Raw genomic sequence first — 14,971 nt, 5'->3', positions numbered from 1 at the left:
TGTTCAAGGCACCACATTGTCATGGGAGTAGATGCCGCGGTGTTCAAGGCACCACTCATTGTTTTGATTGACGTGTGGATTCGTCGTGTTATTCAAGACGCCACATTGTCATGGGGGTGAGTGAGTCGCGTTGTTCAAGACATCACCCGGGGGATTAGTGATTACGCGGTGTTTAAGTAACACTAATGGATGTTATGAACTCCGACGGTCTTTTACGAACACCGTTCCCTAGTACGATTGGTTAACCATGGTTGTACGAATTTTGTGTTAGCATATTTAATTATGAACTTTATGCTATTGGTATTGCTAGCTCATTGTGAATTGCGGTTATTGGTATATGCATAATGTTTTTGCAAGGTTGTAGAATTGCTAGCTCGTGTATGGTATTTTGTAAGTGATGCAAGTAAGTAGGTTATATACGTATATGTATAATTATTGCATTCACTAAGCGTTACCTTTCCCTCTCGTTGTTTACGTTTTTAGGCTCTGGCGCGGACAAAGGAAAAGGTATTCGGTTGAATTAGTGGTCTCCCGCTTATTTTGATAGGGGATACTTTTGGGTAGCTTTTGGAAGTTCGGCCAAGATTTGGGTAGTTTAACCCCAAACACTATGCTCTAGTGTCGTTTGGAAATTAAACTAGTATGGTCGAAACTTGTATTTTTGAACGAAACGCGTAATTCGGGCCGATGTGGGTCCGGTGATGTAAAACTTGTTTTGATGATGAAAACCTCATAGTTTATTATATTGTGTTATGTTGTGAAAAGGTTTTCGTTTAAAAGTGTCGGGAAGCGGGGTTTCCGCTCGTGTAAGTTGGACCTTGGGACAGCAGCTGGAAGGCAAATTGGACGCCGTCCAGATCTGCTGGACGCCGTCCCACCCTTCATTGCTGGACGCCGTCCAGAAATCTGGACGCCGTCCAGTTGTGCTGCACCAGATTTTTTTTTTTTTTGGTACACATTTTGGTGAATTGAAGTCGGGATGTTACACAAGGAATGAATTGTTGTCTTGGCTAAAAGAAAACAATTCTATACAATTGTAGAAAATATTTCTAAATGTAAAATGTTGAAAGTGTGCTTAGATTGTTCAAAATCTGGAACTTTTCTCCAGAAAATGGAGTAATATATTTATACTAATCGAAATGGTACCATTAAATAAATGCAATGTTAGAAATGGTCATTATCAAATGACACAACTCTTGGTAATTGGTACTATTGAAATGGTGTTATTACAACCTTGAAATGTAGAAAACCCGTGCCAAAACGTTCAGGTTCATAATGAAACCATTTGTGAACCGTTACAACTTTTCAGTCAAAGATTGCACCTTTCTGCCGCAAGCCCGTCAGAGATGCGGCGCATCTCCTTGATTCTTATGAAGAATCGGCACACCATGTGGCACATATAGTTTAGATGCGTTGCATCCATTTTTCACTGTCCATTTCATATTTCCTGGTGATCACACGATGCGGTGTATCTCTTAAGGATGCGGCGCATCCTGCCCAGTTCAACCAAGTAATGGTTTTTGCATTGCACAAACCAATCTCTCAACTCTAACTATCTTGATTATCCTTTATAGACGTGTACTCCACACTTCACCAAATCCATTATGGAATATAACAAAATAGCTACCACTTTAAACTTAGCAAATCCAGTTCACTAAAATGATCGTTGGATCACACTAAAATCACCAACAAGATAGATAACCTAACATTCATGAACTTATGAGCACTTAAAACTGTTTATAACATATTTTGTTAATTTAGGTGCAGTTACACGACGTTAGAAAATGGGTTAAATCATTCTAGGCTCAGCCTGACTGTTGATAAGCCCGGTTATGTTGATAAGTCTAATTATTCAGGCATTGACATCCTGTTAATGCACACTTATGGAGAATTTATGAACAATAATAGTGAATATATCACACTTTAATTGGTTAAGTGTAGTTTATACATCTCCATAGGGTGATCTACTACTTAAACAAGGCTAATAAGTCTTACACTATACTACAAAAATGACTTATCAATTAATATGACAGATGATTAATCATGGAGTAAGTTGTTCTTTGTTGGAGAAAGTAAAGGAAGAAACACAAGAATTCTTCAAGATGCCAACAGAAGAGAAAAAGAAATTTTGGCAAACTACAGAAGACGCCGAGGGATTTGGACAAGCTTTTGTCGTGTCTGAAGAGCAAAAGCTTAATTGGAATGATATCTTCTACCTGATTACCCTACCTCATAATATTCGAAACCCTCACTTATTTTCCAACATTCCTCTTCCGTTCAGGTAATTATTCTAATTCAACATGTTTCATTTTCTTAATGATCAATGCGTATGCTAGTAAAATTTTGACAGTTGTACGTCCAAATTTGACAAACATTAGTACGGAGTAGTTTATAAGATATTGGTATGGAATACATATTTAAAAATGTATATTTGTTACTATACACAAACGGTGATAGCCATAATTATTAGAGAAGTTAGTTCTACACATACTAAAGTCAAAGAAAGAAGGTCATAAATTTTCTGTTACTTTTCACATGATATTCATGAGTAGCTGGGAATGATTTATCAAAGTGCAGGATCTATATGTTCAAGTATAAATATGCCATCATGCAGAGAACAAAAACATCACAAAGAAATAGGAGTTGATACGTATATCAACTGAGAAATTTTGTGGCTAGGGATTATGATTTCACGTAAGCTTTGTAAAGATAGTGCGTTCATGAAACTTTTATCTAAAACTAGTATAACCGGACTTTCCAACACCATTTTTATCCACTATGGCCGAATGTTATCATGTTTTTGATCTTAATTACAGCAACCTATATGTTGTGCGAGAGTTCTAAATTTTGAAAAATTACACCTAGATTGTTTTATTACAGATAACGTTTTTGCTTATTCGGATCATGTTCGTGACTTATATGGTTTTGTTTTTTAAATTTAGACCTATTGACAATACAATGTGTTTCAAGATTGATGGAATACGTTATGTATGGATATTGGAACACTTCAACGATGGCTTAGGCCTACCAAACCTATGCAAGAATTTTCACTCTTGTCCATAGTAGTGTGGTTAATCATCTAAATGAAGTCAACATAGGGACACTTGATCGCACAGTAACTTGGTCTCGTTTTAAGATGGTTTGTTTTGCATCTCGCGCTGTTAATGTTAGCCACCTTCGTAATAATGTCAAGAAAATATATCACACTATCCGCAACAACGTAATGTGTCGTAAACCAGATGGTTTCGATTATGTGCTTGTAATAGAGGTCATAATGATGCTTTGAATAATTAATGGTATCTAATTTAACATCGGATACATCCTTGATAATAGGATACAAGAGGCATTGGAATCTAAGACGGATCCATTACCTTACAGGATGTTGCTTACAAACATATTTCGTGATCTTAACATTACCACTTGTTCATGCATATTTTTTCCAAGGGAAAACCTACACACGGACATCAATGCGAAAGGGTTTTTTTAGGCGTCAACGTCGTTGATCTCCGGTCTGGTTACCATGAATAACCCGTACTCGAGATGATGATCTCGGGAGGGTGGCCAACGAATTTCCCGCCGGTCGATAGTCGGACCCTATCGACGGCAAAGGGAGAAAAAACCCTACAAGACCCGTAGGTAAAAACCCTAGAGTTGCGATCGTGAAGACGATCGTGGAGAAGATCCGGTGATAACTGCCGTCTGCGTTGCGGACTTGCGGTGGCGGCGTTGCAGTGTGATCGAATGATCGTATGAGGTTGTGCTTTCATTGAGAGAGTAAGAGTTGTATGCGATTGGGAGATTGTGAACTTGATGTAGGTTTTGCCCCATATTTACAGATGGGAATTATGGTTAATTGACTTGGGGCCCAAGTTGATTGTGTAGACCCTAATTGGGCTAAACCCTACGTCATCAAGTCCCCCAAGTTCGGTATGATATTTTTGTCAAGTATCGTATCGAACTTCTCATTATGCTGCGGAAAATAAGTTCACATGAGCCTGCGCAAACAACTGTGCGTAAACTCGCGAACAGATGCGCAAAGAACCGCATGCAGAGTGCGCAGGGAAACCGCGTGAACTACCATACATAAAACCGCATGAAAATTGCGTCTAAAGTCGCGGACAACTGTGCGCAAAGTATGCGTAACCTGGACAAAAGCGCGTGGACAGTTGCTCAAGTGCGCGAACATCTGCGCTAAATATTCATGTACTTAAACCGCATATAACGAATTAAAAGCTCAATAAGAAAAGACAAACCTTCTCAAACCGAACGATAGACGGTAGAAACACCAGACATAATGCATCGTGCCCCACGGTGGGCGCCAAATGTTCATGCATATTTTTTCCAAGGGAAAACCTACACACGGACATCAATGCGAAAGGGTTTTTTTATGCGTCAACGTCGTTGATCTCCGGTCTGGTTACCGTGAATAACCCGTACCCGAGATGATGATCTCGGGAGGGTGGCCAACGAATTGCCCGCCGGTCGATAGTCGGACCCTATCGACGGCAAAGGGAGAAAAAACCCTACAAGACCCGTAGGTAAAAACCCTAGAGTTGCGATCGTGAAGACGATCGTGGAGAAGATCCGGCGATAACTGCCGTGTGCGTTGCGGACTTGCGGTGGCGGCGTTGCGGTGTGATCGAATGATCGTATGAGGTGGTGCTTTCATTGAGAGAGTAAGAGTTGTATGCGATTGGGAGATTGTGAACTTGATGTAGGTTTTGCCCCATATTTACAGATGGAAATTAGGGTTAATTGACTTGGGGCTCAAGTTAATTGTGTAGACCCTAATTGGGCTAAACCCTACGTCATCACCACTAATGGTCTGTGTTACAATGTGCCTATCGTATGTACATTTTAAGCATCTAGAAAAGTTGTTAGTATGTGTGTTATTTGTGTTTTAAATGTTTGTTTCAACATTTTAATGAAATTTATTTGTTGTCGTTAATAAAATTTATTTGATTAAACTTGGTATAAAAGCTACACGTAAACGTCAAAGAGATGACGTCCTAAGTGATAAAATCAAACAAAAGAAACCTTAGCCAACTAAAATTTAACAACTTTTACTTCTTTTTTGTTGATGCTTCTGCGGTCTTTAGTTGTTCTTGAAGATACTCATTTTTTCCTACTTTGCCCTAAAAGAATTGACATTTCCCTATTAGACAGGGGTTCTTCGCCAGCCAATCCAACGCAACGACATGACATCTATGAACAAAAACAAAATCAGTTTATCATTTTAGATACCAAACACAAGTATAAAGAATATTAGTTTTGTTATATCCGGAAATCATGACGACCATAGAATCGTCGATCTGGATTGTCATCCGACCAAGAGGTTCGAATATCTATGCAATTGATACATATGTTGTACAACATGGTCATCCGACCAAAAAGGTTTGGGAAGAAATGAATTTAAGTAAATGCGGAAGTATGTGAGTGAAGTAGGTGAGTATATGAGGTGTTTAAATAGATAAAGGGTTTAGTAAATTTTGGTGAAAATGATAGTTTTGGCTCCAACACCTGCTTATTAATTCCCATTATAAAACTTCATGACGCGTATTCTTGTTATGATCAATAATGAACATACAAATTAGATAAAATGTTAAAGAAGATACAAATTATCCTTTAGCGGAATGAATTTTTGTCATCATCTTGTGCATTTCAAATATGCCATCTTGGTGGTTGTTTGGTTTTGTTGCCAGAATCATCCATCTCATTCTGTATCCATCGTGTATGTATCCTACCCCTACGTGTTATCATTCTTGATCGATCTGCCTAATGATCCAAGTTGTCTCTCCCAATATACCGCATCTCTAAGTGGAGCAAATCTTGCATTATACTGATTAATCCACCTCATTCCTTTTGTTGAAAGCCTTTGCCCAGCAACCGATCCTTATATCTCTTCTTTTCATCCATCTCATCCTTAAAATTAGATATACCCATTTATTTTGCAACGCCCTCAAAACACGGGGTAGCTTTAAAACTGACCAGGCCTCATTCTTCTCAAGTGTTCCCATTTCTTATTTCATGGCAAGTTCCCACTGTATGGATTCTTTCGATTTCCTTACCACAAAGTAACTTTCGGGTTCACCGCTCATGGTATAGAGCAATTAGTTTGATGATGGAGAATACTTTAAATTAGAATTACGTGTCCTAGCAGAGCTTCTAAGTGCAGGAGTAACTGGAATGGGTGTTTCGGTTCCCTCATCAACGTCCTCATTACTAGAGCTCTCGCTACGTTCAGAATTATCAGTATTCTCCGAACCATCCCCATCATTAGCGTTATTTAAAACCACGCGATTTTGGCAATTCATGGTTACCGAAATCTCACTAGGATCTGTAAGGTCATCAACAGAAACATCATAAAAAAGTCAGAAATTTCGATTTAGGACTCACCATCACAGCCTTGCCGTAAACCATCTCTTCATCAAAAGCGACATCGCGACTTCAAATCATTTTTCTATCCTCATTATCATAAAATCGGTAACCCATATCATTCTTCCCGTAACCATTAAATGTGCACCTTAAAATTTACGCTCAAGCTTGTTTCTTTCCGCATCCTTCATTTTCACATAAGCATTACAATCAAAGATTCAAAGGTGTGAATAACTCACTTTCTTACCTAGCTATTCCTCCTCGGGGATTTGGAACCCGAGGGTGCATCCACCCAAACCGTCTTAGGCAAACCTACGTGCAACCTGATGCTCTACGCCCTCTCATTAAAGCTTCAGTTCATACGCTCAACATCCCTATTGTGTTGCTGTGTCTCCGAGACTGTTTTCAACATTCTAACCCCGAGCTTTAAAATATAGTCCTTAAACTCATGACTGTTGTATTCCCCTCCATGTTCGACTTCAAACACTTAATGTTTAGGTTAGTTTCATTCTCAACAACAACCTTAACTTTACAAAGGTAGCAAAAACGTCATTTACACTTAAGATAGTAAACTCATACCTTTCGAGTGGAATGGTCAATGAATGTGACATGATAGTGGTAACCTTTATTTGATTCTACCTTTTTTGGATCAAACACATCTGTATGAACTAGCTCTAATTTTTCCAACCTAGGTGCACGCCCCGACTTCCCGAAAGTAACCTTCTTTTGCTTACCACAACCACATGGTTCACAAAAACCAAACGCAACCTTCTTCAAATCTGAAATCCTCTCCCTCGAAACAAGAATCTTCATACCCTTCTCACTCATATGCCAGAGTCTTCGGTGTCATAGAGTGGTTTCGGTCCCAACCTCAACCATATTACTCACCACGTCGTCATTCGAAACTTATACAATGTAAAGTGTTCCCCTTTATGTCTATGAGCCACGACTTAATTCCCTTTAACCACCTTCCATTGACGATCAGTAAAGGTAACCGCATTACCTTCTTCATCCAACTGACTGATCGAGATAAGCTTCTTCCCAAGCTTTGGAATATACCTCACGTCTTTCAAACTCCAGCTAAATCTAAGAGAACTATTAGAAACAACATGTCCAATGCCCTCAATATCAAGCCTCTTAATGTCGGCTAACACACCTTACCATCATACGGTCTAAAATTCTTCATCTTGCTCATGTTATGATTAGCATGAAAAGATGCTCCCTAATTTATAATGCAGACTTCGCGAAATTATCTACGCTACAAAGTAACATGTCATCCGTCTCATCTGCACTCAAGTTGACACCTTTAGCTGTAGGTGTCACACCCCCTAAATGGAACCGGGGGTCATATGTGACTAACCAATATCATAACACAAGTGTAAAGCGAAAATGACTCTAAATGAGATGTTTTTATTAAAAACCAATGTATTTAAAGCAGCGGAAAGTAATAAGTCATTACAAATGTAAATCCAAAATGTGAATGTAACTTAAATATTTTAATGCAATAATGTAAATGTAAAATGCGGACTCCAAAAGCAGCAAAGTCCAAATAGCAAACAATCTCTAGCAATCTTCACCTGAGACAAAACATGCTTAAAGTGTCAACCAAAAATGGTTGAGTGAACAACATAGGTTTATAATTGTTTTAGACCACAAGATTTAGTTATCAAAAGTAGTGCTGAAGTTATGATATCAAAACTAAACAAAGTTACCCCATGACACCTTGAACTGTTAGTGTCGTTTAATCATTATTATGCAACCAAAGACCAACGGTCAACTGTTTAGAGACGTCACTCTCAATAGGCCTACTCACAATAACTAAGTTTGCATTTATACGTAGCAATTAACGATATCATGGCAGGGATTTAGCATGAAACAAAGCATGTCAGCACAGTTAAACAGTTTTCGGGTACTTGTGTCTAAGCGTAAAACAGTTTGAAAGCAAGCATGTGTCTCACCCCAAAAGTTCAAAATAAGTATATAAAGACAGTTAAAAAGTGGGGCTATGAAGTTCACCGTAGTAGCAAGTAAGTAATTCCACGCAAGTAGTATGAATGGAGATCTCAACCTAGAGATATAACGTTTAATTAGTTAATATCTAACAGACATAAATTTTGTTTATTAATATAGCAAACTATATTAACAGTGACGATTTTCGAGAAAAGTTCCTATTTCTCAAAAGTTTCTATTTTTGGAAACCTACTATTTATGGAAAGCTTCCACTTATAGTAAGTTTCTATTTTAAAGAAGTTCGGGTTATAACTTTTCACAAAGATGTTGTAAAATCTCGTGCAAACTTCGTTGCTATCATGCAAGTCACTCGAATGATCTGTTGTTACATGGCGCCCAGGATTCTTGACCAGAATCTAAGTCATGGCATTGGAAATCCACAAGCGGTTCTCATAAGGTAACAAGGACCACCCTAGGCCACAATTAGCGGTGATGTTTGTAGTCTTTCTACGTTATCTTTAATTATAACCTTCATGTTATAGGTGTATATACATAACGAATTATTAATGTACTTATTAATTATATATATAGGTGATAATATACTTAGTGTAATTAAAGTGTTACTATATAGATAAGTTCATAGGTTATAATAATATTATTATTATCTAGTTAATCAACCATTATGTAATCTATTCATTATATGTGTTACCTATATAAATATACACCTATGTGATACATACATATATATTCTTTATTCTTATAATACATGTATGTGTTTATAGCTATATGATATATGTATATATTATATGTAAGTGTTATATATATATAAATAAAAATATGGTACATATATATACACTTATATTACTTTTCTTTTTATGTTTACTAAGTTTATATACTTATACATACACACTCATACATACACACACTGTCACGACCCTACTTTTTCCGTTATCTTTTTCAGTTAATTATTTAACGGCCATTAACTGTTAGTGTGCCACATCATTTCTATGACCTATATTATTATTTTTGTAATAATATATATATATATATTAATTATTATGTGCTATGTGAATATTTGTATTCATATTTTAATTTATACGTTTCTACGTCTCGCGGATTTCCATCCGGCGAATCTTTTCGGTTTTCAAACCAACGGTCGAGTTTTTGGGACATTTAAATCCTAAATATTTTAAATATGATATTTTAAGATCATATTATTATATAATATATTTATATTTATTTTTCATCGCGCGTTTGTTATCTTTCCGGATTTTTAATCGCGTAAGTGCGTTTTCGCGTTTCGGGACTCGTTCAGGCTTTCGGGCCATCAGGAAATTACATTTGAGTGAGATGGACCAAGTGGGGCCCACCCCACTAATATTTTCGGCCGAATCCTCTTAGAGGGGGGGGAGTGTTTTGTTTTCCATTTTATTATTTTTCATTTACACTTGCAAATCTCCCTAAAAACCTAAACTTATTAATTTTGCTCTCCTTCTCCTCCCTCTCCCTCTTTGTGCCGTCGCCATCCACCACCAACATCACCATCATCATCAAAAATTAAAGCTTGGATCAAGGATTGATTAGTATAAACGCGTTCCTCTCTTCGTTCTCTACGCGATTACATAGATTGTTTCTCGATTAGGGTATAAACCCTAACCCTAGAACTTTCAATTTTTCAATTATTTTCTGTATTTTGATGTTTATTTAGTAGTATGATGTTTGTGGATTATTGTAATGATGTTTGTATGCATAGATGTACTCAAAATCACATGTTTTCGGTTTGTAAAATTCTGGACAGCAGCTAATTCGTGTATTCTGAGTTTGTGACTGATATAAATGTTAAAATAAACTATTTAGATGAGTTCCTTTCATCAAGACATTAATTTTAGACTCCGGATTCATGTCGTTTCGATTCCCGGAGCCCTAGTTATGATCAAATTAGTATTTTGTAAATATTGAATTGTGATATTGACATGAACCAGGTTTGATCCGACTTTGTGACCTTCCTTGGAGTCTTTAGGGTGTGTTAGTGTGTTAGGACTGATGGTGGGACGAACTTTCATGTTCGGGTCACCTAAATCCGAGCCACGGTTCACCCGTTATGACTAAAACACGGTTTTGAGTAAATTGAAGGTCCAAGTGGTGTCATGGCTGATTACCACGACTTGTGGACTGTTCTTGGTGTGTTCTTGAGTGAACCATTGTGTCGGGTAGTTTGAATAGGCGGAGATGCATATAAGACTCGCCAGAAATCGACACCCGGGGCTCAAGATACGACCCGATGAACTTTTGAATTAAAACTTATGATTAATTCTAAAACTTATGATAAAAATAATAAATTTCATTATTAATTAATTACTTATGATAAAAGAAGTAATTATTATTATTTAAGACTTATGATATAAATATTTATTATATCATTTAATTATTATTTATGATTTAATTAACATTTTAATTTAACTTACGATTAATAATACTTTTATTATTATTGGAAAATACTTATGATAAGTATTAAATTTATTTTATGAGAATATTATTATAAGACTTATAATAAAGATTAAATAATTATTTAATTATTATAAGACTTAATTATTATTTAATTATGATTTAATTATTAAATACTTATGATTTAATAATTATAATTAGAAACTTATGATATGGTTAATAATTCATTATTAATTAATAATACTTATGATATGATTTAAAAATTTATTATTAATTAATAATACTTATATTATGATTACTATTTAATTAATTAATTAAATACTTATGATATATTAATTATATCACTTCAACTTATATTAACTTTAATAATTCATTTTATTTAATTAAACTTATGTTATGACTTAATTATACACTTTTAACTTTAATAAACATTATAACTTATGTTATTATTATAATTTACACTTTTCAAATTAATGTTGACTATGTTTGACCAAGGTTGACTTTTGAGTTGACTTTTAGTTGACTTTGACTTTCAGTTGACTTTTGTTGACTTTCTAAATAAGGAAACTTTCCTAACTTAAAAACTTTCTAAAAATAGAACTTTCTAAATTTGGAAACTTTCCAAAAATAGAAACTTTCCAAAAATGGAAACCTGCTAAAAATAGAAACTTTCTATAAATAGAAAGTATGTGTCCGTACGCTGTTCCAGTCAAACCGATGCTTGCCGAGTATTGTTCTATGTCTACTTGCAACATGTACAATAGCTATCATACTAAGACTTGACCTAAGTTAGTTATTTATATCGACCTGCTTTATTTATAGGTCGGCGTTGTGATCATTCCTGATCACTTTACTCTAATTGCTGTTCGCTTGTTTGTGTGGTTTCTTCAGTTGCTTTTAAGGTGAGTTATAGTCCCGTTTTTACATACTTTTTAAAGTATATTTTTGGAATGTGATTACATGCATTTTTATTTACGTTTAGACACAAGTAACAGTTAAATTTAATTATTCATTGTGAGTTGGACAAAAATATTCCCTAGTCTGGTAACTGTAATCATTGGTTTCTACCGGTGAACGTGAATCCTACGGATAGATCTATCGGGTTTGACAACCTCATTTCGAGCTAGTCGCGCTAGCAATTTATAATCAGAATGTTTAGTACTTCGTAATTTGTTGTAGATACACTGTCCAAGTGTATATTTTTATTGTGTTTGGCAAGGGTAAATAAAGGGTTAAGTGGTTACCAGGTGGCTCATTGATAATGGAATAATGTTTAATGTTTTCTAACATTTTTTTTAAATCTTGTGGTCTAAAGTTTACTTATTATTTAAACCTATAATTCACTCAACCTTTGTGTTGACAGTTTACTTGCATGTTTTCACAGGTACTTGAGTTTTGTGATGCTTCCGCTGTGTTTAGAAGAGTCTGCATGCATTTGGGCAGATTTTATGAAACGATTTATGAAACTTAAGCTTGCATTCTATTTTTGGATAATTTAAACTTGGGGTTTGTTGGCAAGGTTTTGTGTCAACTTTAGGTTTATTACTATGGTTGGTTGTTTTGAAACTACATATTTTGGTTTGTTTCCTTTTTGGAAAACTTTTGAAATAAAAGAATGCAACTTTGTTTACTTAATTCATTTAAGTCCGATCAAGCTGTGGGACCAACTGACGGATCCGTTAAGTGTTTTGACGGGGTCGTCACACACACACACACGTACATATACGTACATACATACACATACATATACACGTATGTATATATTTACATATACACACACATATATCTACAATGTATACATGTACATACGTACGTATGCATGCATGCATGCATATCATTATCATTATTACTTACTAATCCATAAAATCATAACTTTTTATCATAATCATAACCTAATAACATTATTCATCATCACATAAAATCATAACCTTTTTATCATATTCAAGTCCATAAATCATAATACTTAATCATATTCATCAACCCTAATCTTTTTAATCATAATCAATTCATATTCATAATCTTTTATCATACTTGTAACATTATTCATAATCTCTTATTATAATTATTATCTTCATATACTATATCCATGATCATACTCATAATAATTATTCATCTTATTAACTCTAACTTCATTCATGTTCGTAATCTTATTCATAATATTTAACATAGCTTTATAACTTATTCATAATCAAAATCATATTCTTACAATCATTCTTATCATTAATCATCTTTATATTCATATATACAAGTTCATATTAATTCACATAATACTTATAACATATTACTTATAAACAACTTAAAAGTAATTGATTTAAAAGCAAGATTAAGCTAGGGTTTAGGGATACCTTTAGAGGTTAAGATCAAGCAGAAAAGATGATGATTGTGAACTGAAACAGAAATAGGAAACCATCAGCTATTTACGACCCAACCAGATGGGTTTCTTGGGTCTGTTTTGGCTCACAAACAAGCAGAAACACAGCAGCAAAATCACAACAACTTATGTCGACTTGGAGTGCTGTTGTGGGTTACGAATTGTAGCAAGAACAAGCAGGATGAAGGGCTGTTTATGTGGCGAAATAGAAGGCTTAAACAGCAGCACGAAGGTGGCGATTTGAGTGGGTTTTTAGGTCTCCTGGTCATGACAGAACACAGCAACAAGTGCAGCAACAATGGGTCAGTTCTGGGGCTGGTTTAGGTATCGAATACAACAGAAAACAGGAAAAAGTTATGGCGATTTGGAGGCTTGGTTGAATGGCGATTTGCAGGAGGTACTTTGGAGGGTTTATGAGTCGACTAAAAAGAGGAAAGGGCTGCAGGATTTAGTCGACTAATGCAAGTAAAAAGGAGAGGTTTTTGTGATTTAATTTGTGGTGCAAATTTTGGGAATACTTGAGCCCTTTTTATAGATGAGTTTAGTTTCCTAATCACACTCAAATTGCTTGGAGATCAAGGATTAAGTGTTAGAGTTTGGCTAGGACTAGTTGCTTTGTGATCAAGTCTTTCTTCTATATTTTTTTAAACCGACCCATTATTATTTATACATATTATTTATATTTTTTTTTTAACAATTACATATTTATTTATATAATTTATATATATTTTTTTTAAATTGTTACTTTTATTTTAAATGAGTTGTATTTATTCATTTACATTTTTGTTTATGTCTTTTATTATTATTTAGTTCTAATTAGTTTTAAATTTATATATGTCACATTTAAATTAATACATATAGTCTGTACACATAAATCACATAAATACATAAACTTATATTAACAGGAAATATTGATCAAAAATTACTATTTAATCAAAGTATTGTTAAATAAAGTTTATGAGTACAAAAAGTCCTAATAGTAGAACAGTAGAAACAGAAATGGAAAAATTGAGGGTCGTCATAGTAGGGTTCTTACACTAATACTAGTAATGACCATTCTCATTACATTTCCAACAAGTAGCTTCACCACGATCCTTAAAAGGCATTCAACTTTTTAGACTTCCCCTTACCGTTCTTCGACTCGCGTTTAATTTTCCTCCCACTACTGTCTATACTCATGAAGGATCCCTTTAAACTCAAGCTTAATAGTTTCCTTGGACCTACTAACTAAAGTTACCGTACCTAACCAGCTTTCAAGTAACGAAGAAAGAAAAATTAGATCTTGCAACTCACTATCAAACACAATATGCTGAAGCCAATCGCGTGATAATCTTATTGAACTCATTGATATGATCAGTAGCAGTAGCTCCTTCCTTCATCTTCGTATTAAACAACTGAAGCATTAAATAAACCTTATTCGCAGCGTTAGGTGTTTCATACATGTCGGAGAGTGCTCTCAAGCAACTAAAAGTCTTCTTCCCATTCATAACGTTAAATACAACATTCTTTGCGATTGAAATACGGATCGCACCCAAAGCTTGAAGATAACAACGCTAGTCGGCATCATTCATCTCTTCATGTTTTACCTCTAACAAGGGTTGGTGCATCTTTTTTTAATACAAGTAATGCTTAATTTGCATCTTCCAAAATCTGAAGTCTTTGCCATCGAACTGCTTGATTTTAATATTGTAACACCCCCATCCCACATTAGATAGAGAAAGAAAGTATTGGTCCTTTATAAGCTTAGAGTTGTGGTTAATTAGTATCTCCCACCATGGTTTTTAGTTAAAACCTGGAGATATCTGGTTAGTCCACTGCTTACGCTTATGA

General features: G+C 35.1%; 1 protein-coding gene across 1 annotated transcript in view; it reads left to right on the top strand.

Moving 5' to 3' along the window:
- The window catches only part of LOC139858455 (oxoglutarate-dependent flavonoid 7-O-demethylase 1-like), a 156,509-nt gene that overhangs the window by 128,912 nt on the left and 12,626 nt on the right, over window positions 1-14,971 (top strand). The window contains exons 2-3 of the mRNA XM_071847305.1: window positions 2,034-2,281; window positions 3,267-3,268. Coding sequence (XP_071703406.1) covers window positions 2,034-2,281; window positions 3,267-3,268 — 250 coding nt within the window. The remainder of the gene's footprint in view (window positions 1-2,033; window positions 2,282-3,266; window positions 3,269-14,971) is intronic.

This window comes from Rutidosis leptorrhynchoides, chromosome 7, assembly GCF_046630445.1.
Source record: "Rutidosis leptorrhynchoides isolate AG116_Rl617_1_P2 chromosome 7, CSIRO_AGI_Rlap_v1, whole genome shotgun sequence".
Taxonomy (NCBI): Eukaryota; Viridiplantae; Streptophyta; class Magnoliopsida; order Asterales; family Asteraceae; genus Rutidosis; species Rutidosis leptorrhynchoides.
Note: the sequence above shows the minus strand (reverse complement) of the source record. Positions and strands in the feature narration are given on the sequence as shown.